The sequence below is a fragment of the Cygnus atratus genome, chromosome 1, assembly GCF_013377495.2.
Source record: "Cygnus atratus isolate AKBS03 ecotype Queensland, Australia chromosome 1, CAtr_DNAZoo_HiC_assembly, whole genome shotgun sequence".
Lineage (NCBI taxonomy): Eukaryota > Metazoa > Chordata > Aves > Anseriformes > Anatidae > Cygnus > Cygnus atratus.
Window position 1 is genome coordinate 66017921 of NC_066362.1, and position 25964 is coordinate 66043884.

Sequence of the window (25964 nt, forward strand, 5' to 3'; positions counted from 1 at the left end):
ATCCACTTGCCGTGATTGCAACTGCTGCAAGCCCGTAAAGAAAGGAATTAAGTACTTAGTCGATTAAAGCTACAAGTTTCTGGCCAAGGAAACGTCCTTCTGCTACCTGTAAGAAGACTAATTCAGAGACTTGCAGGAGAAGAACCTAAAGCAGGCTGAGCAGCAGGAGCTTCTCCAGCGTGGTGTTTTATGGCCAGATAGAGGGCTTTGCACCTGGCCTCTGCGTGGTCTCACTGCGGTGATGGAGGCTCACGTGACATATAGCCCCAGCAGCACTCTTGGGCCTACCTCTATTTTCAACCAACTATTTTACTTCTCTGTTTTTGTTGACGTGATTTTTGACGGCAACCTCTAGTGCTGGATCAGCCGTTTCCTGCCAGTGAATGAGCAGGAGGTAAACATTTCATTTACTGGAGTGCCCCAAAGGTGGTCTAAACTGCTGTGGAACAAAACAGCGATGGATTTGTGACAGGGTGTGCTGCTAACAAAGCTCCGTCCACCTCCCCTTTACACAAATCAAACCTGAAGAGGCCACAGGGAGTGACTGGTGGGGGAGGGAGCAGGCATAAGGCTTGGTATGTTCCTCTGACCACTTGAAGTAAACAGTACAGAAACTTCTGGGGATTTTCTGCTCTCCTTCCTTGCTCCTGAGCCCAGATGGACATGGAAGGGGGTCTCTGTCTGCACCATTAGCTCTTGCTCTGTTCAGTGCAGCCTCCCACCACCCTCGTGGCTGCCTCTAGACCTGTTCATCCCAATGCCTCTCTCATCTCAGTGTTTTCAGGTTCTCTGGCTGGCCCTTTCTTCCCATGCCCACCACTAGGACATGAGGAACAGAGCCCCAGACTGTACCATGTAGTTAGCAGGCACTTGTCAGCTTTGAAAAGAATGGGATGGTCACACAGTATTTACTCTTCTCCTTGCCTTCCTCTGCTAAAATCATGCTAAAAGCAAGTAAAATGACCTGCAGTAATTCCTTTTAGCCACTCATGCTGTGGCTACCACAGAGATGGTACAAAGCCATAACAGGAGGAGAGGTGGCACAGGCAGATCACATCCATCTGGTGATCGCTGTATGAAACTGTGGCCCAGAGCTGAGTGCAGCTACCGTGTGGAGTGGGGAAAGGTTTCTGGGAGTGCTGTGTCACATCTCTGCCAGGTGGCCGAGGCTTAGCTCCACAGTGTGTTAGCCCTGTGGGTCAAATTGCCCTTTGCACCATGCTGCAGGCTCCCTCGTAATCATACTCCACTGGGTGATGTGGAACATCCCCCCCTCCACTGCACATTCCAGAATAAAAACTTAACATGAAGTACTGGTATCCCCAGCACTTTTGCCACCCAAAAAAAAAAAAAAGGAGAATAATGGAACCCAATAATGAAAACAGGCTTAAAGATTTAAATAAGTCCTATGTTCTGAAGGAAATGGGGAAGAGAGCATTATATATGATGTATTTGCACAATAAATGTGATCAGGGAACTAAGGAACTAAGGTACTGAGAGTAAGGAAATGCACTGGCAGCAAAATCCTTAAAATGTTACTGCAAGTTCTAAAAGCTGAGTCTCAGCCAAGTCCCATAGCCAAGTTTGCCCTAAGCTTTGAGGTTATCTGAATGGATTCATCTTTCTTAACTGCAGCAGTCCCTCCTTTTTTGCACACCTAGAGTTGAAGAGGTGAGGATGCAGTCTGGGTTTTGCTGTTATCACCTTCCTCTGAAATGAGTCACAGCCCTAAGAAGAGTTGATCCCTAGCCGTAAAACAGGCCAGCCTTTCCTCCTGTCTGACTCTCTACAGCCCTAAAAGTGGTTACAGCACATCTTCCAAGAGGACTCCAGGGAAGCCCCACATAAGGCAATGCCCTGTTCAAGAAGAGAAGTGAGGAAGGCTATACCAGTGGAGTCAGAGACCTCCATTCACTTTAGGTTCACATTTAAACATAATTGATCAGGATGGGAAAGTTTCTTCCATCTGGCCAGCCCTCATATACCTCCAGCAGAAGGGGAGTCACAAGTCTGAACGTAGGCCTGTAGGGTCAGGTTTCACCTTTCTAAAGGCTTCATCTGGAGGGACCTGGACAGGCTTGAGAGGTGTGCCTGTGTGAACTTCATGAAGTTCAACCAGGCCAAGTGCAAGGTCCTGTATCTGGGCCAGGACAATCCCAAGCACAAATACAGGCTGGGCAGAGAATGGATTGAGAGCAGCCCTAAGGAGAAGGGCCTGGGGGTCCTGGTGTATGAAAAGCTCACCATGAGCCGTCAATGTATGCTTGCAGCCCAGAAAGCTGACCGTACCCCGGGCTGCATCAAAGCAGCGAGGCCAGCAGTGCGAGGGAGGGGATTCTGCCCCTCTGCTCTGCTCTGTGAGGCCCCACCTGGAGCCCTGCGTTCAGCTCTGGGGCCCCCAGCACCAGAAGGACATGGACCTGTGGGAGTGGGCCCAGAGGAGGCCACGGGGCTGATCAGAGGGCTGGAGCACCTCTCCTATGGAGACAGGCTGAGGGAGCTGGGGCTGTTCAGCATGGAGAAGGGAAGGCTCTGGGGAGACCTTACAGCGGCCTTCCAGTGCCTGAAGGGGCCTGCAGGAAAGCCGGGGAGGGAATCCTGGTCAGGGAGTGTAGTGATAGGACAGGGGGAATGGCTTTAAACTAAAAGAGGGTAGAGTTAGATGAGGTATAAGGAAGAAATGTTTCACTCAGAGGGTAGTGAGGCACTGGCACAAATTGCCCAGAGAAACTGTGGCTGCCCCATCCCTGGAGGTGTTCAAGGCCAGGTTGGATGGGGCCTTAGCCAACCTGGTGGGAGGTGCCCTGACCTATGACAAGGGGATGGAAATAGATGATCCTTAATGGTCCCTTCCAACCCAACCCATTCTATGACTCTTCTGCAGATCTCTTCAGACCTGTACAATCTGAAACCCGCAGTGACTTCTGTGCTGTAATCCCAAACATCACCCACTGGGGGTTCCAGATATTGGGCCATGTCACGCCACAGCTGCTGATGCCAAGTAGGCGAATGACCTAATGCACAACAGGCACTTTCTAGGAAGGTGATACTGGTCCCAACAAGTGTTTGGCAAATAGAGGAGCTATCCTTGCTGCTAACACTTGCAGGTAATGAGGAGGGAGAACTACAGGTAAACAATAGGCCACCAGTGCTTCAAGCCATCAAGACACCATATGCAGGATCATCTGAAACCTTTCTAATGTGGAAGAAAAGGAAGAGGCACAGATCAACCTGTGCTAGGGAACTCAGCTCCTCCCACACCAACTCTCTAATGATTAGCTTCACCTTGGCAGCACAAAGGCTTGACTAAGGGAGAAGCAACACATGGTAAACACAAGATCTTCTTCCGATCACATACAGCAGAGCTGAAATATCGGGGAGGGGGCGGGACACACTCAGAGAGACTTGGCTTTAGGTCACTGGTTAGCAGTCATTCATCCTACCTGTTTACAGCAGCTTTCCTCAGCAGGATTACACGTAAGGCATTTTGTCAGTCAGTGGTTATGGGATTGCAAGGAATGCCTACATCAGGGACTGAGCTCTGCGTACTTGAGGAGGAGAAGGAAAGGTAAGGTGCTTTTACACTGGCTCTTCCTCCAGTATAAAGCTCATCCCACTACCAAATCTGCATGAAGGCCCACGGAAGGCTTGCCAGCAAAGAGCAGCTGCTGGCAGATCAGAGGAAGGTGTGGGTTGTGTGGGCAGAGAGCTAGAGTGAAGGCAGCTGTAGCTGGAAGGGGCAAGCAGAGCGTGGCACTGAGTCTGAGGTGTGTGACTGCCTTCTCACTTCTGCTATCTCGGGTTTATGTTGCTGGCTTCTGAAATCCAAACACCTTCATTTTGCTGTGTCTTTTTGTTGTTTTTGCATGGGATAACCAGACACAAGTTTACAGGCTGTGAAATGTGGGCAATTGAATGCTGGGCACACAAGGAATGCACAGGTTGTGAAGCTTGATCCACTTCTGTAGCAAGTACATTTGTCTCCTGCTAAGGTGTTTTAACTGAGGTTGGTGGAAATAAGCACTGTGACCAGGCAGCTTGGGAAAATTAGCAGGAAACATCAAGAGAGGCAATTTGCTTAAGATGGTCAGATCAGGAAATGACAGCCCATGTTAAGAAGGGACATCTTTCAGCAAGAACTTTTGCAAGTTCTCCCTTAGCTGATGTAACCAGGGCAATTGCACTGACGTCAGACAGGTGCTGGTCGATCCTGGCTGTGTGCTTGAGCTATGTGTGCTGATGGATTTTGCTGAATTTATTTAGCACCCCACTTAAGATTTTTTTTATTTATTTTTAAATCTCCCTGAAATGAGATGTTTCCCTGATGTTTTTGGGCTTGTTAAACAAGGGAATCTGCTTGTCTAGGCACTGTTTATCATGCAGCTGTTGCAATACCTTTTTGTGAAAGAACTGGTAACTACAAAGGTCTGAGTGGATATATTGGATATCCATAGTGTGAGAGTGGTTCTCCGCCAAGGTGAGTATCTGTCTGATGTGCTGAATAAGGGCACGTTTGTGTGCTGAGCTAGGCAACAAAAGCTGGTAGTGGAACCCCCTAGAATCAAAAGGTGCTTCCTATAAACAGAGAGGCCTATGTTAGCACATCCCAGGGCAGGCTGAGAGCTTAATTAAGCTGGGTCTGGGAAGGTAGGGAGTTTTTTTCTCAGCTGAAAACTGTTTTAATTTCCCTATGACCAGAGGACAGGAAAGGATTCAGCACAGGGAAGAAGGAAAAAAAGAAAAAAAAAAAAGAAAAAGAAACAACTGTCATCAAATGAGGCACCTCTTTTTGGCTTTGTGATCTCTGTATGACCAAGCTTAGACAATCTGGGAACATTTGTACGGGTCCATCTGCCTGTTTCCAGCCATAGTAGGTCCTGAAATAGCAGACATCAGACCTATGACTGGTTCTTCGACCCAGCAGTGCTATTTTGGCAGCAGGCCCAGGGTTAAACATAACAAGAGTCATTTTCAGTCCTTGCTTTCCTGAAGGTCAGTGGCCCAAATGGCTGGATGTTTGTCTTAGCTGTTTCCGGACAAGGTCTGCGTTTTGTAATGATAAGGCGAAATTCAGAGATCCTCATGTTGGCAATCTCCCACTAAGTCTAATTAGAAGGCATGTTTTTCCTGAATGAGGATGTCAGGATTTGGTCATTGGCAATTTTTAATTGTTTTGACTATTTTGAGCAGTGTATTCTGCTGTTGTTGTTACAAAGGCTCTCTGCTTCATTTCACCTCCAGTCCTAGACTTTCACAGGGTAATGCAGCTCATTCCTAGCTTTAAGCCTAGCTACCTGAGTAACCCATGGCCAGATGAGACTTAGGGGTTTGTTCGTCTGCTCAAGTCACATGGAAGAAGCAGGCTCCCTCTCAGCAATAAGCCTGGCTCACTCTGGCTTGCCAAATGCCTTCTGAGACGGGTCTCCTCCCTTCTAAAGCTCCCTCAGAAAGCTATCAGAGAGGTCAGCCACAAATTGGTCCCATTTTTTCTGCCAGACCTCTTTGGCCTTGGCTTTCTCATCCGGTAGCATGGCACTGTATCTGTGAGGAGAAGAAAAGCCTGTATCAGCCAGGAGACAAGGGGGCAGCTATTTCAAGATCAGTGACCACAATGAAAAGGCAGGAAGCAGCAACAGATTAACTCTTTCAGGACATACCTAGGCTGCCCAGAGTACCACCATACAAAGAGCCTTGAGCATCCCAGCATACCAAAAGCTACTGAGTCTTGCACTGTGAGAACAAAACAGCTCAGCCTCCTTAAACTGGGGGCTCGCTGAGGAGCACCGAGTGCCTAGTATAGAAGAGAAGACTCTGCTGTTGTTTGAGGTGCCCCATGGACTTGGTCCAAATAGGTAAGAAATAAGAGTTTTTGTTGTTTCCCTGGCCATGCAGGGATTTGGGATTGGCATGGGATTTGGCAAACAGTCAGAACTCTAGGAATGTGGAGAAACTCCCTGGGCACCGTAGCTAAACTCTTTTGGGTCATTCATAGCTGTCTGGGTAAACAGAAAAAGTGGTTAAATGCACTAGAACTACATGCTAGTAAATCCTGTGTTTCCCAAGAGGGCCATGGCAAACACCAGAAAAAGTCAAATTCGGGCAGAAATAGGCAAATGGTATGAGGACATAACGTTTCTCTCCTATGCAGAGTCAGGCACTGGAGGCAACTTTGCAAGGGATGAAAAAGGGTGAAGAAAACTGAGACACTTGGTTAGAGAAAGGCACTCGAGGGCATGGACAGGAGAAGAATCTGGGGTCCTGTGTCCTGCTCTCAGAGGAGACACACACAGAGCAGGCTTTGGGTAAACAGAAGCCCAGTTTATGTGGCCGAGGAGACACAAATAAGGTGGATTTTCAGAGAGCAGCCTAATGTTCCCCTTAGCATTGCTATGGCTAGATGAGAGAGATGAGGGACTTACTTTATGGAGTTGAGTGCAAGTTGTTTTAAGGTCCTCAAGTCGGCATCCATCCCTCCAATGCCCATGAATACCTCGTAGAAGTCATAAGAGATGCCCTTGGCCCCGAAGACAGAGGGATCATCGGGGCTGATCACAATGGGGTGCCCTTCAGCCATGAGGCTGGCTGCGGGGTGGCTCCTCAGGTCAGATACCAACAGCAGGACCTCAGTGGGGAAGGGCAGGAGACAACACCACGTCAGGTTATTGCTGTAGCCACGTTTGCATTACAGCACCCATCACTCTGTATACCTGCTATAGCTACCTGGGCCAGCAGGTAGTCATTAGGGGGGAAAGAGTCAGCAGAGGGCTGTTAGGAGCACATTAGGGCATAATGCTCTGAACTGCTGCAGGAGGAGCCTACTTTTCTCCACTGACTATACAAGGAGATTGGTTTCTTAAATTAATCACCTAAATCAAGGCCAGTGGTGCAAATAACATCTGTTTATGTATAATAATTTAACTGAGCATTTCAGTAGTGTTCTCTTGTTTACATCTCTGCCCTGACGCTTAGCCCAGGGCACCTGGAGCTGGTATCAGGGTTCTCTCCCTCAAGGCCCACTCCAGTGCTTCTCTGCCCCAGAGCATTCATCCTGCTGTGCCCAGGGGACAATGTGCACCACGCTAATGTGCTGCAAAAGTTTCTCCTGGCTAAGAGTTCTACAAAACCAAAAGGACTCTCAGTTGCCATCCCAGCTTCTCAGCCTCTGGCCCTCTTGGCTTTAAAGTATTTTCATTATGTCTCTTTAGGCACCTCCCTGGCTCTGGGCCTCATCTCCACTAGGGAGGACTGCCTTCCCAGGTTTCCCTGGATAAGAATTTAAATGATTTTGAGCTAACTGGTGTTACAAGCCTTATACACGTGCAGTGTGCATCTACAGAGCAGACTGCAGCATAATGTGGTGCAAAGGAAGCTGAGCCAGCCTGGGTGCAAGAAAACATCTTGCTGCCCCCCAGCTCCCTGCTGCTCCTCGCTGCTAAAGCAGATCCCATTCCAATGTCCCAGTCCCAAAGCTTTTACCAACATACCTGGTTGGAGATGGGACAGACTTCTACAGGAACATCCCTCTTCAGAGACAATTTTTTGGCTATTGGGTGTTTAATGAGGGCAAGTCCATGTCCAATCCGACTGGTATTCAGCAGCAGAGCATCCAGCACATTTTTGTCTACAGAGGTGCCCTGCCAGTCTGAGCAAAGACAGATGAGAATCACTGCAGTGCTATAGGGAAACACGTCTTCTCAAACTGCTAAATGGTTTTGTTAATATGTGTCTCAGTTGCAAGGTAAGAAGATTGCTCATGTTCCAAGTTCATTTTTTCAGTGAAATGGGAATCCAGATCTGCTGAGGACATTGCTCAGCATGGAGATAGCCACTCATTCACCTAGCTGTAGGTGTCTGCAGTATTGCTCTCACAGCTAAGCTAACCTTGCTGGTCTCTGCTCATAGTCAAGGGAGAGAAGTAATCATTTCTGAGGAATAGCTTGTGCTTTCGATGGAGAGGCAGCATACCTTAGAAGTGCCTGTTACTCAGCATGGCTATAAAGGGAGCCCAGGGTAACTAGTTCAGATTTAGACATTTTCTCTGTAGATGTCAAAATTTAATAAGCATAACACACTAGTCAGATATAACTGTCATGCATATTCAAGATAAATCGCACCCATATGGACTGAACTATATATTGGGACCCACAGCAGCAACAGCTCTTGTGGCATGACTCCATATTATACACGGGGCAAAGATGCTGACCAACATGAAGCCTACACTGAGGAGCAGGGAGCAAGTAGGGGAGGTGCCATGTAGGAAAGCTGCAGCAACAAGCTGATGCTGGGAGAAGCACAGGGAAAACAGACCATGCACCCCCATCATCTTGATGTGGCCAGACTTGCTGCTTCTGTGCTTTGCAAGAGTTCAGCTCCTACCTCTGTAAGCAATAACAAGCCTTGAGCCCTCATGCTTACCGGTCTCTCCAGCATGGAAAAAGTATGGCAGTTTGACCCCCAGGGAAGATGGGATGGTCAGAGCATCCTTCAGCTCCCACAAAGAATGACCTTCATCCTCATTGCCAACCTGGGGAGGAGGAAGAGTATTTTTGAACACGCTCTGGAAGATGGTGGGTCTCACAGTGAGAAATCACTACAGAGTGCCAACTGCATTGAAAGTACAATGCTGTGTTTCAGGTGTCGGATAAGGGGATGATTATTTCAGGATGGGGTAGTGTTTTTTTATTTTATTATTATAATTATTTTTTGTGGTTAATTACTGCCAGTAAAATCCTTAGCTAGAGGATTTTTGATTTTTTCACACTGATTTCAGGACAGCAGCAGATCCGGCTCTGGTATAACACATGCCATATATGCGTGTAGTTATATTTCACCTCTAGGGGTTAACTCAAAGCCATGGAAGAAATCCAGTTACCAGGTCGAACCCTGCCAGGGTGTCTGGGAAGCGGGCTCTGAGTGCCATGGCAGTGACGATGGCTTCTTTAATCTGGGAAACATTCAGCATCCTAAAAAGCAAGAGAGAGAAAGCAGTGCAGAGGCTCGCATCCACAGGCCTGCCTTCTTTGGGTTTGTTTGAATTGAGAACAGGGGCCCTCAGGGTTATTTCCAAAATGCAAGTTGCTCCTGAATCTGACAGCCAGCTTCAGGTCTCCAGAGTAATGGCAGTAGAAAATTGATATTATGAAAGGAAACCCCTGAATGACCAGGAAATGCCTGGCTAGACAATTCAGTCACTTGAGGTGAGGCATGCTTGTCTAAGACTCGCTGGCTTTCCCATACACCAAGCAGGGAATGCAACAGCATGGAGAGAAAATGTTTCAATTTTTTTTTTCCTCTCTACCATTACACTGAGGGGTGGGACAGCCGCTGCATTTCAATAGCGTTTTACATTTAGCTTTCCCCCAGCTCTGTTGGACTTGAACATCACAGTGTGTTTCACAGGCAGGCTCTGTCCATACCCAAGCCGGCCAGAGGCAAGCTCTGAACTGGAAACCACGCCGTGCCGGGCCAGAGTGAGCAAGTACTGCTGAGAGGTATGTTATATTTGCTCAGGATCACCTCACATGACTTTGTGGCATCTGGCTGACTTGGAGAGCAGCCTTGTGTCTGCCCATGAACAGCAGCACGAACATACCGTACAAAGGCTGTCGGGGGAACGGCGTTTGCAGGGTCCCCTGAGGACCTCCGCAGTGCTCGGTGCCCACGCTCAGGAGCTGCTGTCCCTGCCTCGGCCCCCGCCAGGAGGGAGAGCACGTCTGGGCATGGGAGCTGGGGCAAGCAAATGCCTTCCCCTTGCTCATTCCTGCACTCAGGGGCTTAACGTGGATGTTTGTCTCCTGGGCATATGCCATGAGCTGACCCCAGTCGTTTCACACGTATGCAGATCTATATAGATGATTTCTCACCCCCAGCCTTTACCACGTGCCAGGGAAATGCTTTAGGAGTCAAAACCCCAGGTGTGATGACGTGCACAGGCATGGCTAAGCAATGGTAGTGCTTCTAGCCCGCCCCTCAGAAAACTCCGCTTCTCCTGGCACCGCCTGGACACCTTTCCCACCACCACCACTGGACAGCCAGGTACGCACAGCCGTGCTCAGCCTCTACCTGTGCACTGTGAATATGATCTTTGCTCCGAGAAAGTCGGGGTGCTCCTCCACAAAGCGCCGCGTCACCTCCCGATATGTCGCCACCGACCAAGACTTATTGTGCCGAGTGCCATCCAGTTCGTACACCTGTAGGACAAAGAGCACGTGGCAAGCAGGAGTTAGAAGAGGAGTTTTGTTAGCAGGTGGGAGAAAGGAACTGAAGAAAAACTTTGGAGAAGCAGTGCTCTGCAGTCCTCTCAACGGGGCAGCAAAAGCAGTTAAAACTGTTCAGGACATGTTCTTCTTGAAGCATTTACTGGCTGGTGAGGAGCAAGGAGCAGTTTTCCTGCCTAGAAACACTGCAAGAAACAAGTTTCCCCATGCTCAGACACGGCAAGCAAGCGCTCTTGAGTATCCCAAGGAGACTGCAGCCTCTGCCTTTTGTCCATATCAGATGCTGGTGCATCTTTCCCAGCCACGTGGCTGCTCACACATGCTGGAGAAGAGCAGCCACCGCGTGTGCAAGGGCTGAGCTTCAGCTCCAGGCCAGGGCTGTGCTGTGCGACCTTCCATCAGTCACTTAGTCTTGCCACGGTTTCCCAGTTCTCTGGCTGCAAACTGGGGAAAATAATCTGTTTTGCACACTCTGTCTCATCAGCTTACTTTGTGAGTTCCTTGCTAGCAGGGTTACACGCAGGGTTTTGCCTGCAGGGTTTAGACTCTGCATGACCCAGCTGATACTAACCCATGTAGGCCCTGCCTGGATCCATCACAGAGGCTGAAATCGCTCTGTCCTCTCTCCCTTTATCCTTCTCTCCTTTCTTTGCCTTTCGCCCTCCCCCTGCACCCTCCAGCAGTCTCAGCCCACCTTCTTGCTGCCCCTGGGTGCTGCTGCCTTGCACTGCCCTTGGCTAAGCCCCCGTGCTCCGTCACCTCCTGGTGTCCCCTTGCCAGCACCCGGGGCCACGGGGCAGCTGCAGATGATCGCAGGGATGTTTCCACCACTGCCGCTCATAGGAACCTGGGGCTTTGCACAGATGAACTTGCAAACACAGCTGGGGCCAGGGTGCTTTTCAGCAATGTTTGCTGTTTCGTGTTAAATCCCAGCTTTCATTTACTTTACTTTGGTGACCGCTTCTGGCGGGCTTTGCTGCAAGGCAAGCTTTTGCAGCACTGGTGCTGTTGTCCCAGCCTTGCAGAGCCCCCACGGCCACACTCCCTGGCTTGGAGCAGTTAGTATAGTATGCTGGTCAGAGAAGTCATCCTGAAATAAGCTGTGGGTTTAAAACAATGCATCTGTTCCAGTATAAGTCTCTGCTCCAGGTGGGAACTTACTCCCGAGCAGGTACAGCACAACAGGTGGTTCTGGCGCAGACGGAGCTGAGGTGCATCTTCCCAACCAACAAGATTAGACATGGCTCCCAGCCAGGTGGTCCAAGGCAGTTTGTACTGGTGCCACAGTCAGTACCTTCCTTAGCCGTTAAGAACAAAGTGTCTCTTGCTTTCAAGCCCTTGAGCATGCAAATCTCCAGCAGAGACCTTTGAATACGATCAAGCTTTTCCAGCATCCTTACAAGGCAAGGTATGCAAACATCCAAAAACTGAATTCAAGCTAGGGCTTGAGACAACTTTGGGAGAAATAAGGATTTAAAGGAATACTAGAGAAGCCAAAAAATACATACCGGAGGCAGGATAGCTCTTATCTCAGCATACTGTACGTTATCCTCATAGAGTTCCAGCAGCCCCTGGTAGAAGTAGGCCTTGAACACAGGTGCATAGCAGATAAGTCCAGAGGCAATGAGAAAGACTTCTTCAAACCTTTTCCAGATGAAAGTCTGGGAAGGGTAGGCCAGCTCAGGGGCATCCGTCACCAGAGTCAAGTTCCTCATCAAGCTGCAGAAAAGGGTAAAAGGAAGAGGAAGAATAAGGAGAGCAAAGTTTACTGGTTTTTAGCATGCAGAAAGGCACCAGCTGGCAGCTTAGTGTTTGGTACAGAAGGAAACAGGATTCCTCAAGGTCGCTGTGAGTTTTGCTCCCGGAGGCCAAGCTTTGCAGATGTGACACTCTCCCATCTGTATGCTGTGGGGTGATGTCGGGCAGCAGTACCCAGCTGTGCTCAAGAGGGTCATGTTCTCTGGGGAGGACCAAGAGCAGGAGCAGAGCAGTGCCTGCCACAACAGGGGCCCAATATCTAACCCAGAGACCAATGACAGGGTAATACATATAGGTGTAACGACTGGTGCAACTAGGAAGCATGCGGGTCATTTTTTTGCCACCTATAGTTACTCCTCTAATGGCTGGTACAGATAATACCTGTATCCTCTGACAGGTAAAAAGCCATAGGCTACATGTCAAGCTATAAGGCGGGTAAGACTTGATGTTCAAAGTGCCCACCATTTTGCGGACAAAATCTTGAGAAGTAATGAGACTTAGAAAAGCAATCATGACATTTTTACATCATAAGAATTACACTCTGCTATCCAGGAGTATACTTAATCCAGAAGTAGGCTAATACATTACTCGTACAGACAATATATTCTCCCAAACATTTTAAATACATCTCAGAGATTTTGACACCTGTCCCTCTGTTCACCACTAGACGATCTCCAGGAGATGCTAGGGCTACCACCAATGTGATTACTAACCTGTAACTCTCCCTGGTATCTTCATCTTGTCAAAATGTGTCATCTAACATGGGCAGAGGGGAAATGACTGAGAATCAGAAGCCTTTTCCCCCTCCCCAGTGAAACAAACCTAGCATCCTGCTTGCCTTGCTGGTAACTTCTTTAGGTTTGTCTGCTGGGAAACAGCAGGTAGGAATCGCAGGTCATGGCTTTCTCTCACTGGGACGGAAACATGCATGTCCTTCACTGAATCTGCTGGTCTGGAAGCCTCTTTAAGAAACCCAGAGAGGCAACAGGTCATTTTATCAAGCAGAGTTTCAGGCAGTCAACAACTGCAAGACCACATGGTTGCGGGTACTGCTGCGGTGACAGCTTGTGTTCAGGACAGGGCAACCACACGGCTGTCTTTTGACCAGCTTTTAGCTTTTGTCCCATGCAAAGCATTGCCTCTGGCAGCAGCTCTCCTTCACTGGCCACCCAAAGAAGGGTTTGTAATAAGTTTATCAGGCTGGGGGGCAACATCTGAATGGCAGAGCAGGGGGTGATGAACTTCATTCCTCGGTGGACAGCCTGAAGCCACCACAGCGAGGTGTGGAGCTGGGTGCTTGCAGACAGGTGGGCTTGCCAGTCCGACCAGGCCTGATGTTTATCTAGGCTTGAAGGCTAAGCATGTTCAGATAGAAATACCTTTGGCCACACTTCATCTTTCGTCCAAGTATGTTGTTTCCCTTGATAAAGCTACTGATCTTTAATAATGTTTGGTGTTTGAAGTCTTGCCCCCCCATCCTAGTGCCGTACTTCCTCCTGCTATACGGGAGATGTGGGTTTGATTTGAGCTCTTATTATCTTGTTCCAGGAGGCTTCTGTGGATGGGATTAAAAACCTCCCTCCCACAGACTCAAAATGTGACCTGGTCCAGACCCGTAAACTGAGACATGCCGGGCAGGGACATCCCTTTTGCGTCCCTCCATCCTGACCATGCCATGGAGCCAGCTCCCCCAGCACCTGCCTGTGGGCTGCCACTCCCCTCCCCGCAGGCCCTCTTCCAGCAGCTGCAGTTTCATTTCTTCTTCACTCAGCTAATTTCTTTGCTGGAAACAATTTCAGAAACAGAACTGTACATAAGCAAAGATATTTGTACCACGTTAAGGATGAGTTATTAAATGCTGGCCAGTCAGGGAATTCAGAGTTCGGGTTCCCACACCATCTTCATCTCTGCCCTTCTGCACATTACAAAGGGGCCTCTTCTGCAGTATCATGCAAGGCTGGGTACCCCCAGATACTGTCCAGCAAACAACGCAACCCAATGGAGAAGCTCAGCTGTGTCCAGGGAGGCACAGGGTCAATGCTCCATGCCGCTGTGGCATGCAGCATCTCATCTGCATCGCGGCATGGGAAGGGACACTGGAGCATCACCGCAGAAACCAGGAATGCAAGAGCCAGGGGCACCTCTAAGGAGCTTATTTACCAGTGGCCTCCAGCGAGAGGGTGTGCTGGAGGAGATCTGGCGTGGGAAGAGCCCGGCTCCGCAGCAAGCCCCTAGGAAAACAGATGCAGCAGTGCCACCTGAGCCAACCATCCCACCCAGCTCGCCCCAGCCCTGGCCGAAGGGGAGCTCCCCGCCACTGCTCGCCCCAGCCCGCGGCACCACAGGAGGAACCTCCCTGCAGATCGGATCAAAAGGCCACACAAGCCCATGCTCGCTGCCACACACAGCTTCGCCTCGGATAAGAAACAGCATCCAGAGGGGATCCCAGTGCTTTTCTCCCTGTATCCTTCAACAAGGAGCGCGCACACTGCTCCATGCCCTGTTTTAAACTTGAGCCGTATGAACACAAGGTTGTTTACCTAGCCCGTGCTCTTGGGCTAGATACAGCAATAAATCCACACACCACCCTGCTCCTAAAAGCACATAAATCAAATAACATTTTTTTATAATCTCCTTTCCTTTAAGACTGATTATTGATCCCTATAACTGTTGGAGATTTATTGTGTAGCGGTGATCCAGCCTTGATAACCTGATAATCTCCTAAGGGCTCAGGCTGGTAATTTTTTTGCCACGAGGAGGTCATGCAGATGAAGCAAAGCTTCATAAAGGCATTTCTGCTTATTTTCTGGAATGGGCCCTAGCCAGTGATCAGGTGCAGACTACAAATAGCCTTCCATGTCATGTCATATATGCAGTGAACAATGCTATTGCAATGCGTATGCCCAAAGGGGCACAACGAAAACGACCAGCTAAGGATTATTTATTTTCAACCATGCTTTTGTTTTTCTCTTTTCCAGCTTTCTTTTCTCTTTTGCTTTCTCGCACAATATAATGCAAAAGTGAACGGTTTCTTGTCTTGTTTTTAAAGAGTATCTTTTTCCTGCTTCTTTTCCTGTCCTCTATGGGTAATTATACCCCGCTCCTCACCATAGTATCTGAATGTCTTCCAGTGGTGCATTAAATAGTGTGACTAACATCTGTCACATGTGGTTCATTTGCTTTCTCTCTCTCTCTTTTCCCCTATTCTTCTCCCCAAGGGGAGACTTGTAGAGGGAGTGGAGCGCTTTGTTTCTGTACTGGGGTTTTTAATATATTTTGCGCAATGTGCCTACTGCCCTATTTTCCCATTAGATAAGGCAGTCGGAGGACAGGGAGGGGAAGGTGATGGAGGTCCACTGGTGCCTGGGGACTCAGCCAGCCGCAGTGTCAGCTCGCTCGCAGATGACTTCATCCTTGCGACAAGGAGCGCTGCCACCGTGGGAGCCGCGCTGCGGGGCATGGCCTCCATCCCCAGGCAATCGGGGCAGGGGTGGTTTTACAAATATCTGGAATGTCAGCACTGCTTCCCTTAAATATCGGGGGTCATGCTGATTGGGAGCCCTTGCTTTAGAGGCTGTGGCAATTATGCTGCTCCTTGAGGAAGAAAATGGCATTCTTCTGTATCATAATTGGTGGCCAAGTAAATAAGTGAGGATTTATTTTTTTTAAACTTTCAAAGCAAAGTTCCCTGCCTTTCTCTGTCTCCTAACCCATGGTCTCTTGACTCTCCTAATAGCATCATTTGGAAGCTTACCAGTAAGAGGATACTCCAGGGTCTTGGCGCATACAATTTGTGTTTTGGATATGAATGATAAAACCTTCTTTTGAGGTGAATGAACAAAAAGACTTACTTCCAACAGATGCACTCACATATACATATAAATGTGTGTGTATATGTATATATATATATAAATATACAAACAGCAAAAACGTGATGTAGTTATCTCCCTCCCTCTTGCCTTCCCAGTCAGGAACATGGTAAGGTAAGAGAGGTGCAGCCCCTGGGAAACATTTTCATTGTTCTCTTTGTGTTTGCTGATCCACGCTATCCTGTTTGAGAACCCTTCCCTGCAGCCATACTCCCTTGATACTTCCTTGAAACCACCCAACTATCCATCCGTTCCTCCCTCTGACATCTGCTTTCTCTCAGCTTGTCAGTGCTCAAGGGCAAAGAGGAGTGCAGGAAAAGAGGTAGCCTGGGATGCACATGTTCAAGAGACTGGGAGAGTTTCCAGAAACTGAGAAGCAGAACAGATTGGGGCCGATTCCTGGCTAGAGACCTATTTCCAGGCAGCCAAAAAACATTCCTAACCCTTAGACTAGTACCCAGGGATTAGATGAAAATAGGGAGGGGAAGAGCCTCAACGTGGCTGGTGTTCCTGTGTTTGCACATTATGTGCAATGACTTCTCTGCAATTTTGTGGTGAGCACAAAAGGGCAAGGAATGAAGGACAATATAAGTAGGTAAGTCTGAGCACCCAGGATGTAAGAGATCTAGGTTTGTACTTGGCTCTGGAACTCATTTGCTGAGGAAAATCCGTTCATTGGTCTTTGCCTCAGTTTCCCCTTCAGCCCTTTGTAAGATCTTTGAAGCTGTGTCTGTGTTGTGTCTCAGAAGCCCTGCTCTGACTTGTGGCATCATCTGATAAGTAGCACAAAAGGAGAGGAATGGGATAACAATGCTTCTGAGAAGTCACGTTCCCAAATAGGACTATTGGGAACAAAGCCATGCACAGCCCCACCCTCACAGGAGTACAGGTTGCCATCGCCTCTAGCTCAGCCAGGAGGGGATGTCACACTATGTAAATACAACTAAAACCAAATACAGTGATGGGTTGCTCCTGACAAGGGCCTCAAATGCCCAGTGCAATTGCTTGTGCTTTAAGAAAGTGAAGCTGTTTCAACATCTAATCTCTTGCACATTATTTATGGGTCTCTTGGTGGGGCTGAAGAGTGCTGGTGCCATGGTCTTTCCTCATCGCTCCCAGTAGGAATGGAAGGGAGATAATGGGGAACCGGTTTTCTCTTTGAAAGAAGTGGGTAAGTGATTTCTCACTGGATCTTATTTCTTCCATCCCGCAATGGTGCCTGAGGGTATGAAAGGCTGGGAGCCCTGGGCCTGGCACTGCCTTCTCCTTCCCTTCTGGAAGTGCTCATACCTCTGCAGGGAAGGAGCAGTGGGTGCTCTGGGTGTGCCCTCGCAGGGCAGAGCTCCCCTTGCTGTTGTCGGGCCGGGAAGGCCACACCATGCCAACGATCTGACAGCTCCTCAGCTTCCCAGCCCGACCTCCTTCCTAGATCTGCAGGGCACGGAGCCCAGACTGCTTCCATGTGCAGGCGGTACCAGAGATAAGAGGTCTTTATTTAGAGACACATGCACACGCTCTCGCTGCAGAGCACCATAGCCCAAACCATGAAGTTTCTCTTAGGAAATGCCACAATTAGGGTCACCCTCGTCACCTTCATCCCGCCTTCTCCGTGTACGTTAGCATCGTGACACTGATTTAACTACATTACACCACATGCTTTTTTTTTTTCCACAGGACCCCAGCCCCCCGGAGCTCAGCAGACAGTGGTACTCTCTGAACAGATCACAACTCAATATTTTTCTTTGTCCTCATCACTCAGTGTCTGACTTCATGCATTATTTAGTGCATGCTATCAAGCCCCTGAACACAACGCAGAACCACACGCTTCCCCCGGCCTTTCAGCAGGGCTTTGTCACGGGATGAATGGCCCCTGGATGGGGAGATAGGGCTTGGTCTTCCTGTCACCACCGTCTGGAGAGGGAGCCAGGCTTTTCCCACCCACCTGCAAGTAATTAAATGCTGGGTGGCTGTTGGGCAGCCAGCTAACACCTGGTCCTGATAAAAGGCTGCCAGCAGTTGAGGTAGGAGCTGCCTGCAGGGAGGGAGCTCCTGCAGGATGGAGGGTGATGCCTTGGGGAGCAGTCTGGGGTGTGAGCTCCTAGGTGGCTATGGGAGGTCTGCCCCGTAGGGAGAGGAGCTCTGTTAGTTGGTGAGTGTGAAGGAGGGTGCCAGGCTGAGATGTGCCCCCCTGCCCTTTCTTGGGGGCAATCCTCAGCCCCTGGTGCCTGAGGTCCCTGTTGAGAATGAATTCCTCAGCTACCTGACCTTCTCATCCTGTTCTTCATTGTCTCAACGGATCAGGCAAGGCCCTTCGCCATACAACCCTGTCCCATGCTGGGAGCACGTCCAGCCTGGGTGCTGAGGAAGGGTGGGGCAGGTTATGTAATACAGCTTAAACCACTGTCTTCAGCATGTCTGTGCAATGGACCACAGTGAGGGTGCACAGAAAACCTAAATGCTGGCAGCCTGTAATTCTGGTGTACTTAATGCTACAACCTTCAAGTTCTTACGTTGCTATTTGCTTGCTCTGTATGCACAGCTTTAAAAGGAGCTCCCTGCTTCCAGAGCAGCAAGCAAATGAGGGAGTTGGACCAGAACAGTCCTGCTGGCCTGGCAGTGCTATCACAGAGTATTGGAAGGCTCACACCTCATGCTCACTCACCTGTTATCAAACTCAGTCACGTTGTGCAGCTGTTTTCGGTAAGTCTCTAGCAAAACCCACTCGGAGCACTGGGCTGGCACTGGATGAGGAGGGTGAGGCCTGGAAAACCGAAAGCGAACAGTGCCCATGCGGGTGAAGCACACGTAGCAGTCTGGGAGGTAGGTGGCATTGTACACCAGCCAGTCCACACTCAGCATGGCATAGTCGTGCAGGTGTAAGACAGCACCTGGGGAGAGGAGAACCGATCCTATTGAGACAAGGCAGTTGGAGCAGAAAGGAGGTTTAATGTGATGAGAGCTTGAGTTTGCCCAGCCAGGGGCATCTGAGGATGCTTCCAGATGGCTGTGACTGACCTTTCCCAGCAGAGACTGCCTCCCTGTGCTGGGGATGTGGCCCCTCTGCACGAAGCGTGGGGCAAGCAGAGCATTATGGCTCCCTGGGAGCAAAAGGGGAATCAATAGGGATCTCTGCTTCCTGCTGGGATGGAAAATGCTCTTTCAGACTGGTGTTGCTGAGAGCTGGCTCAGACCAACCTGATTTAAAGAGGTGCGCTCACAGTGGGCAGCAGTCTACAAGGTGGGCCTGGGGCAAGCCTCTGCATCTTAGCTGGCTTGTTCCCAGCCTCAACTCTTGCATCTAGTCTGTGTGTCTTCCTTCCTCTCTGAAACTGTGGCATACACCAAAATCACAGACCATGCCACAGTGGGGAACTGCAGTCAGTTAGAGAAGTAGCACCCACCTCTCTCTCTTACCAAATGTATGTTTACTTAAATTCTGCAACTGTTGCTGGCCAGCACCGTGGGCTTTTGGGATGCTCTGTTATTGTGTGGTGTGTTGGCCAGTCTTCCTGGCATAGGAAGCTTCTGCATACTCACCTTCCTCAGCCCATCCTTTCATTTTGGTGAAATCTTTTTTTGCAGAGATTTTTTTATGCTATTGGTGCTTGAACTAAATTTCTCCTTTGTAAAGGAAAGAAGTTGAGAATTCAAGCCTCACAGGTATGTGCTTTATTAGTCTAAGGGACATGTCATAATCTAAATAGTTTTAATGCCCTTAGGAGTAAAGGGAGAATATGACTAACAGGAACAATAAGCGCTGATATGCATATGACAAGACTCTAATCTACAGGAGACTAATATATATTATAGTGTCTATAATATCTCACTATAGAGGGTCTGACAGCTAAGGTGCTGAGCAACTGTAAATAATGCTCTGACCAGAGCAGGTGTGACAGAACGGGCATGCCACAATTGTCTGGATTCTCCTGCCACTTGCAATATGTACCTTTTTCCTTTGTGAGGAGCAGTAGAAATGGCAATAGTGCTTGAAACCAACAGTAATCCCTAGGAGCTGTGATCAAGACTGAGGTCCTACTCAAGCAATTATAAGGACGTGATCTTGGCCCTAGAAGCCTAGAGTGCTTGCAAAGATTCTGAGAACTATTTTACTGTATTCTGGGTTGAAAGGTGTTAAATTTTTGCTTTGATTCCTCCTTAGTATCAAAGATATCCCATTTGAGGCAAAGAGGGGACTACTTTTCAATTCCTTACTACTCAGCAATGAAGGGATATGGGGCAACTCTGATATCCCAATCACATATGGTAACTGTTCAGGAGCTGCAGGTCAAGGAGCCTCATCCCACACTGGAAACTGGGAGGGAAAAGCTGGGTGGTAAGCAGGACAGCTCTTATGTGCTGGTGTCACAGCCTGGCAAATGGAAAGATTTGGCAGTCAGCTTCACCATGCAAGAGTTTTTCAAGTGAGTCACCAACCTTTTCCAGGCAGCCATGTGGGCAAGGTCATGGGCCTCAGCATCTAAAAAGGGACCAACTGGAAAGGTGGATATATTGTTCAGCCATATGGAGGTATGGACAACTTTCACTGCAACTGTCTCTTACATTCAGTTAAAGAAGGCACCTTGTTCAATGCTTCTGTCTGAACCAGAGATGCAGAGGGAGAAAGCAGCCAGCTAGGAGTCAATGACTTTCTCCAGCAATCACCTCAACCTCTCCACTGAACTGTCAGCAGCTCAGACGTGGAGACATAGGGCTTGCTGCTGCTACCCAGTTTAGGTGGTTTGGATTTGCACTTGCCTAAAGTATCCTCTCTTCTCCCCCTTTCCAGTGCAACCCAGAGAACTGAGCCTTTGAATGCTGCTGTGTCCCAGGCTGCTTGTCAGAGGATGCACAGTACAGCATGTTGAAGGTACTGGACAATCTCATGCTGTTATCGAAGGTAAATGGTTCCAAAATGCATTTAAAACTAGTGTGTGCTGCAGAGTACAAAGAGACTCTTCCGGTATAAGGCACGGCAGCCCATCATCACAGGGCATGCTGAATGATGAGGGAGAGGCAAGGTCTCAAAACTAAAGACAAAAGGACTAATGTCTGCCTTTATAAGCAGAAGTCTCATGCAAGTGCACAGAGCAGAGCCTGGTTAAGAAAGCTTATTGTATCCTCATAGTCTTTTGTGTTGTATTCTATGGGTCACATAACACAGGCTATGGCTTGCATTCAACAAGTAAAAATTGTGCAGTATTAGAGGCAGCACCTTCCTCTTCTAGTGCCTGCAGTCTTCCGGGTGTGTACAGAACCACCTGCAGAAAAACATGTTGGGGTATATGGCACTTCCTGCTGAGATGTGGGATAAGGTAAGGTTGTTAGCATGGCTGTGGCTTGTGTGGATAAAGGAAAGGCCCTGGCTAAAACATGCTGAACAAACATGGACCTCTGTGGTGTCTTGTCTTCACCTCCTCTGTGCTTGCCTCACTTTTCAAAGGCTGAAAGATCCACATTGCAGGTCACACTAAATGTACAATTGCTGGAAACATGTATTCATCCAGCCTACACCCCTCTTCCTCTCTCCCCCTGCCCCCAGCTGACAGGCAGGGCTCTTCCTGCGACCCAGCCGGCACTACTCCCAGTTCATGAGCTTGCCTGCAGAGGTCTGCTGCATCTTGCTCTGGCGTAGAAAGCAAAAGGCAAGAGGAGGGTAAGACGAGCAACTGTTAAGCCAATGCCTACCTTTCGGCATGTGCTTCAAGATGCTGAACACCGTGCTCTGGTCAATGAGGCTTTTTGCCCGAAAGAAGTGCATACTTGGTGGGAACTGCCCCACATTCATGGCTGCTGCAACCTCCTTCTTCTTGAGGCTGACAAGCTTTGTGCTGAGCTGCTGCTCCTGTTTGCTCAGCACCAAATTGCCACCTGTCTGGTGGGCTTTCTCCTCCTCCATCAGGGAGTCTCGGTTCTCCCTGAGCGGGGTTGGAAGGCAGAGGGAAGCCAAATTCAGGAGAAGGCATGCCAACCTTATGCTTTGCCCAGATGGAGGCTTCATCTTGTAGCTGCACCTGGTGCATGTGGGGAAGGAAATCAGTGTGTTAGCATAAGCCAGGAGGTGCCATCTTCCCAGTGACCCACTGGGACATAAAACTGCTGGCCTAGCCTGCAAAAGTGGGTTAACTGGGTGCTCAATGGAGGGAGCATCTGGTGGTGATGTCCCCTATACACAGCGTCCGTATTCACACCCCAGTGATGCTGTTTGCATGGGGGCAAGGTTGTGGGCAGGGTGAGGAGAAGATACCAGTCCCTGGATCAGGCTGTCAGCATGTCACACAGAGCTGTGGGGTGGGGAAGGTCTAACCCTGGAGCTGGGGATAGCTGAGGTCAGGACTCTGGCTTGCAAGCTGGGATGGAGCCACCTCAGAGCAAGGGGTACTGGTGGCAGTAATGCTAGCACCTTGCCAGTGCCCGATAAGGGGAAGCGAGGCCACAGTGCTCAAGGTGAGCCTGTGATCACATGGGGTGCACAAAACTGTAGGGCTGATCTCTGCTATTGAGAGAAGACCTTGTTGCGCCTTTATAGTATACTCCAGCTATCAGAGGGGTTAATCTGCAGGCAGAAAGCCCCACTGCAGCCACAGAGGCATGTCCCTTCCTTGCAGTCCCGGAAGAAAGGGAGAATATGGGAGCAGTAAGGGATCACAGGAGGCAGGCACATGTGAACTTGGAGAGCCCTGCGCTTCCCAAAAAAGCACAGCTGCAACATAATCTTTCAATGCCAGGCTTCAGTGACCTTCCACGCCCATCCCTCCAGACCAAAGCGGGCTGGAAAAGTCTGAATGTTTTGGAGCAGTTCTGCATGTATCCCACATCATCTCCCCGCTTGCACGCATGCCCCCTGCTCCCAGCCTCTCCCGCTGGGATGCCTCCGTCCCGAGGTACCGGGGGAGAAATCTGCTGGGCCTGGCTCTGAACCGAGAGCAACAGCCACCCCGAAAGGCATTATCTTGTCCCTGGGCAGGCTGACTCACTCACAGACAGCTCTCCTGCTCCTCGCATCCAGCGTGCAGGCAGCAGGGCAGGGTTATCGTCTCTCCGGCCAGCCGGCGCGGCCGCGATAAGCAGCGGGCTGTGTCCCGGCGAGGCACTGCGCGGAAAGTTCCTCTTCCTGTGCTGCAGTTTCAGCTTGCTCAGCTTTTATTTACCCGCGCCCCACCCGCTGTCTCCCTGCTGCTTCATGAATATATAAAGAGGAGGGAGGCCGCGGGGAGGCCAGCAGAAAGCGGGGCGCAGGCGTGCGGCAGGCCAAGGCAGCAGGGTTGCCCACCAAGCCCCTCCAGCTGCTGCAACGGTGGGCTCATTAACCCCTCCCTGCCGAGCGAGCGGGGCTGGCCTGGGCAGACCCTCTGCACGCCATGAAATGCCTCCATGGCTTTTAAATATCTTCGTAGAAACTCTTGGCCACCCGTTCCCAACACAGGGATGTCCACTGGGCTGCTCCAGCTTGGCTTGCCTGACCTGATGCAGAGCGCCACACGTATAGTGCCAACAGCACTGCAAGCTGTACTTAATGTTTTTTTTAACTGAAAAAAAAAGTTATATAGATATTTGTAAAGGTAGTTATAAGTCATTTTGCCTGCTCTCTGCCAGCTGTGCAAAGCAGGCTGGCCTCAGCCCAACCGGACTCACCAGGGCTGCATTTGGCATGCAGGCTGGGGGGCTATGTCAGGTGGGGGGGGCGTATGCACTGATTTTTTGAAAAATCCCAACAAATACTGTGATTTCACCGTTTTATTTCTCACAGTTGAATGGACTGAGCTTTAAAGTTATTTGAAACAGATGTTACATAAACAGCTTCCAGTGGAGAACGAAGTCCACTTGGTTTAATTTAATCCAAATTCTATTTTAATTTTTTAATAATAAGAGAAAGATCTTGTAAGTCAAGAACTATTGAAAACAACCTGCAGCAATCAGAGACACTGGTTCCAAGGCATAGAAAGTCAAATCTGGTCAATGACGTGTGCCATTCTATCAGCTGGGACCACTGCAATGGATTGAGTCACGGGGTGCACAGGTCCCCCAGCACCCCAGTGGGATGCCCATGATCTCTGCCTGCCCCTTCCGATCTGCTCACCTTTTCTGTCATCAACATCATCCCTGGTGGTAAATAAAATAATAATAATAATAAAATAAAAATTAAAAAAACACCACAGGGCTGGCTGCTTCTGTCCACGTGGTCAGAGTTTTGGCATGTCCAGGGGGTGGCTGTGCAGTACCCCCTCCAGCAGGACAGGATTCTTCTGGAGCCCAGAGATGCTGATGCTCTCCAAGGGAGACAGAGGAGCAGCAAGACAGCCCAGCCACACGATGCTCTGCAGCCACCATCAGCTGATTTAAACAACCCAAGGGTGAGAGGTTTGGGGAGAGAGGGCAGGGCAAAGGACGGGGAGTGGGAAGGGATGGTTTGGCAGGGACAAGTGTTCTGCCTGTAAATGCCTTAGAGGAACAATATAAAGGAAGGAAGTGAATTGCTCAAATTATCTCAGAGCACTAAAGCCTGGAGTTGGGGCCATAAAACTAAATTCAGGCTAGGCAGTTGGAAAGCTGTCTCTGCAGTGAGAAAGCGGGCACCGGAGACAGGTTGCAGGGGAAGAGCACAGAGAAGGGTTAAAATGCCGTGCGAAGGGCCTTAAGCAGCAGTTGATAGCTGGGCGGTAGTCTTAGAAATGCCTGCCAGGGCCTCAGACATTTGCTTGTTTTGCAGCAGAGGCTCATCCTGTCAAAGCAAGTTTGAGAAACAAAACTGAGGTCCGGTGCTAGAACGCTTCTTTAATGGGGCTTTGCCACGTAAGCAGCCGCAGCCACTGCCAGGAGAGTGCTGCACAGATGTTGGAGCACTGCGCCAAGGAATAAGAAGGTGCTCGGGATGCTTTGCTCAGCCTCCCTGGGAACCAAGGCGTGGTGGGGGAAGGCTTTTCCCGTGCGAAGGTGGGTTCAAAAGCCCCTCTCAAAGCTGCTGTGGGTATGGCAGTGTGAGATGCAGGCACGCTGCTCCTGAATGCCCAGCTGCACATCAGGTGCATGCGGGGCTTTAATTAGCCGGGGGCCACCACGCAGCGCTCACAGTGAGTTCTCCCTGGTGCAGTTTCAGTTCTGTACTCCAACCAGTTTCTTTTAAACCTCCCGAGTGTCTTTGACGCTCTCCTCCCCCGTGTCTCCCCACGGTCCCTCCTGCACCCTCCCAGCCGTTTGCACATCTGGCTGCCTGCTCCCACCCTTCAGACCCTGGGGTGCAGACAGAGGGGAAGGACCACAGGCAGCAGCAGCACTGAGCTCGTGGACTCGTGCTTCTCGCTCCATCTTCCAGCTCAGCACATCACACAGTGCTTTGCAGCATCCTGTGAAGTCCACCCTTCTGCTTGCTGTGTGCCACTGCAGTTACCTTCCCCAAATTAAGGTCCTACAACACATTTAGGTGATTTCAAAAGCTACAGTAGTGACAAATCCAGCCAAGGAGCGGACCAAGGGCAGCACACGCACAGCTGTTTCCTGTGTGGGCAACGCATTTTGCGCAAGCCAGATCCAAAACAGGGAGCATATCTGATAGCCCAGAGGGTCAGGGTGCCTCGCAGCTCCTTAGCCTTCCTGAGCTTGCTGACATCGAAGCTGTGTGGTGGAAATATCACTGTAAGGCCAGAGAGAGGAGGTCAGAGCCGAGAGATGCGCTCCCAGCTCTCCAGTTAGATATCCTTTCTGTGCCAGCTGCCTCGTTTGTAAAAAGGGAGCAGTCAGCTCCCTAGCTACCCTGCTTGATCACAGCACTGATTACTTACAGTATCTGTTGGTGAAACAGCCACACTCCTGCAGCCAGCGGCCAGATGACCGCAGTTTTAAAGCCAGTAGGCACAATGGTCTGCCTGTAATTCTGAATGAAAACTGTGCAGTGGGGCGAGGAGGTGGAAGATGGCTGTGTGTGAGCAGACAGTGCTGAACAGGGGCAGCCTGTGCTGCTGGCACCCTATCCTCCCTGCTAGAGCTGGGTGAGCTCACGGGACAGTCCCTGCTCCCAGCACATGGTCTCCAGCCCCCAGCTGATGCCTGTGAATGCTCGTGACATGCAAAAGTGCTAAGTGCTATAAATTGTTGTTAAGAATATACCAGCCCAGATTGTTTGGGA

At 49.7% G+C, this 25964-nt stretch overlaps 1 protein-coding gene across 2 annotated transcripts; it reads right to left on the reverse strand.

The window, feature by feature from the left end:
• Positions 1-4765: 4765 nt before the first annotated feature.
• On the reverse strand, positions 4766-23035 carry ADA2 (adenosine deaminase 2). 2 transcript variants are annotated; one of them, XM_035550770.2, is made up of 10 exons: positions 22823-23035; positions 21530-21855; positions 18507-18732; positions 11726-11936; positions 10063-10190; positions 8873-8963; positions 8416-8524; positions 7485-7642; positions 6420-6622; positions 4766-5541 (listed from the first exon to the last, which is right to left on the reverse strand). In XM_035550770.2, the coding sequence occupies exons 2-10, from the start codon at positions 21840-21842 to the stop codon at positions 5433-5435; spliced, it is 1548 nt and encodes a 515-aa protein (XP_035406663.1). In that variant the 5' UTR covers positions 21843-21855; positions 22823-23035; the 3' UTR covers positions 4766-5432. The 2 variants fall into 2 exon arrangements, with proteins under 2 accessions (XP_035406663.1, XP_035406664.1); XM_035550771.2 differs by having other exon boundaries at positions 22819-22973.
• Between the last annotated feature and the right edge of the window lie 2929 nt (positions 23036-25964).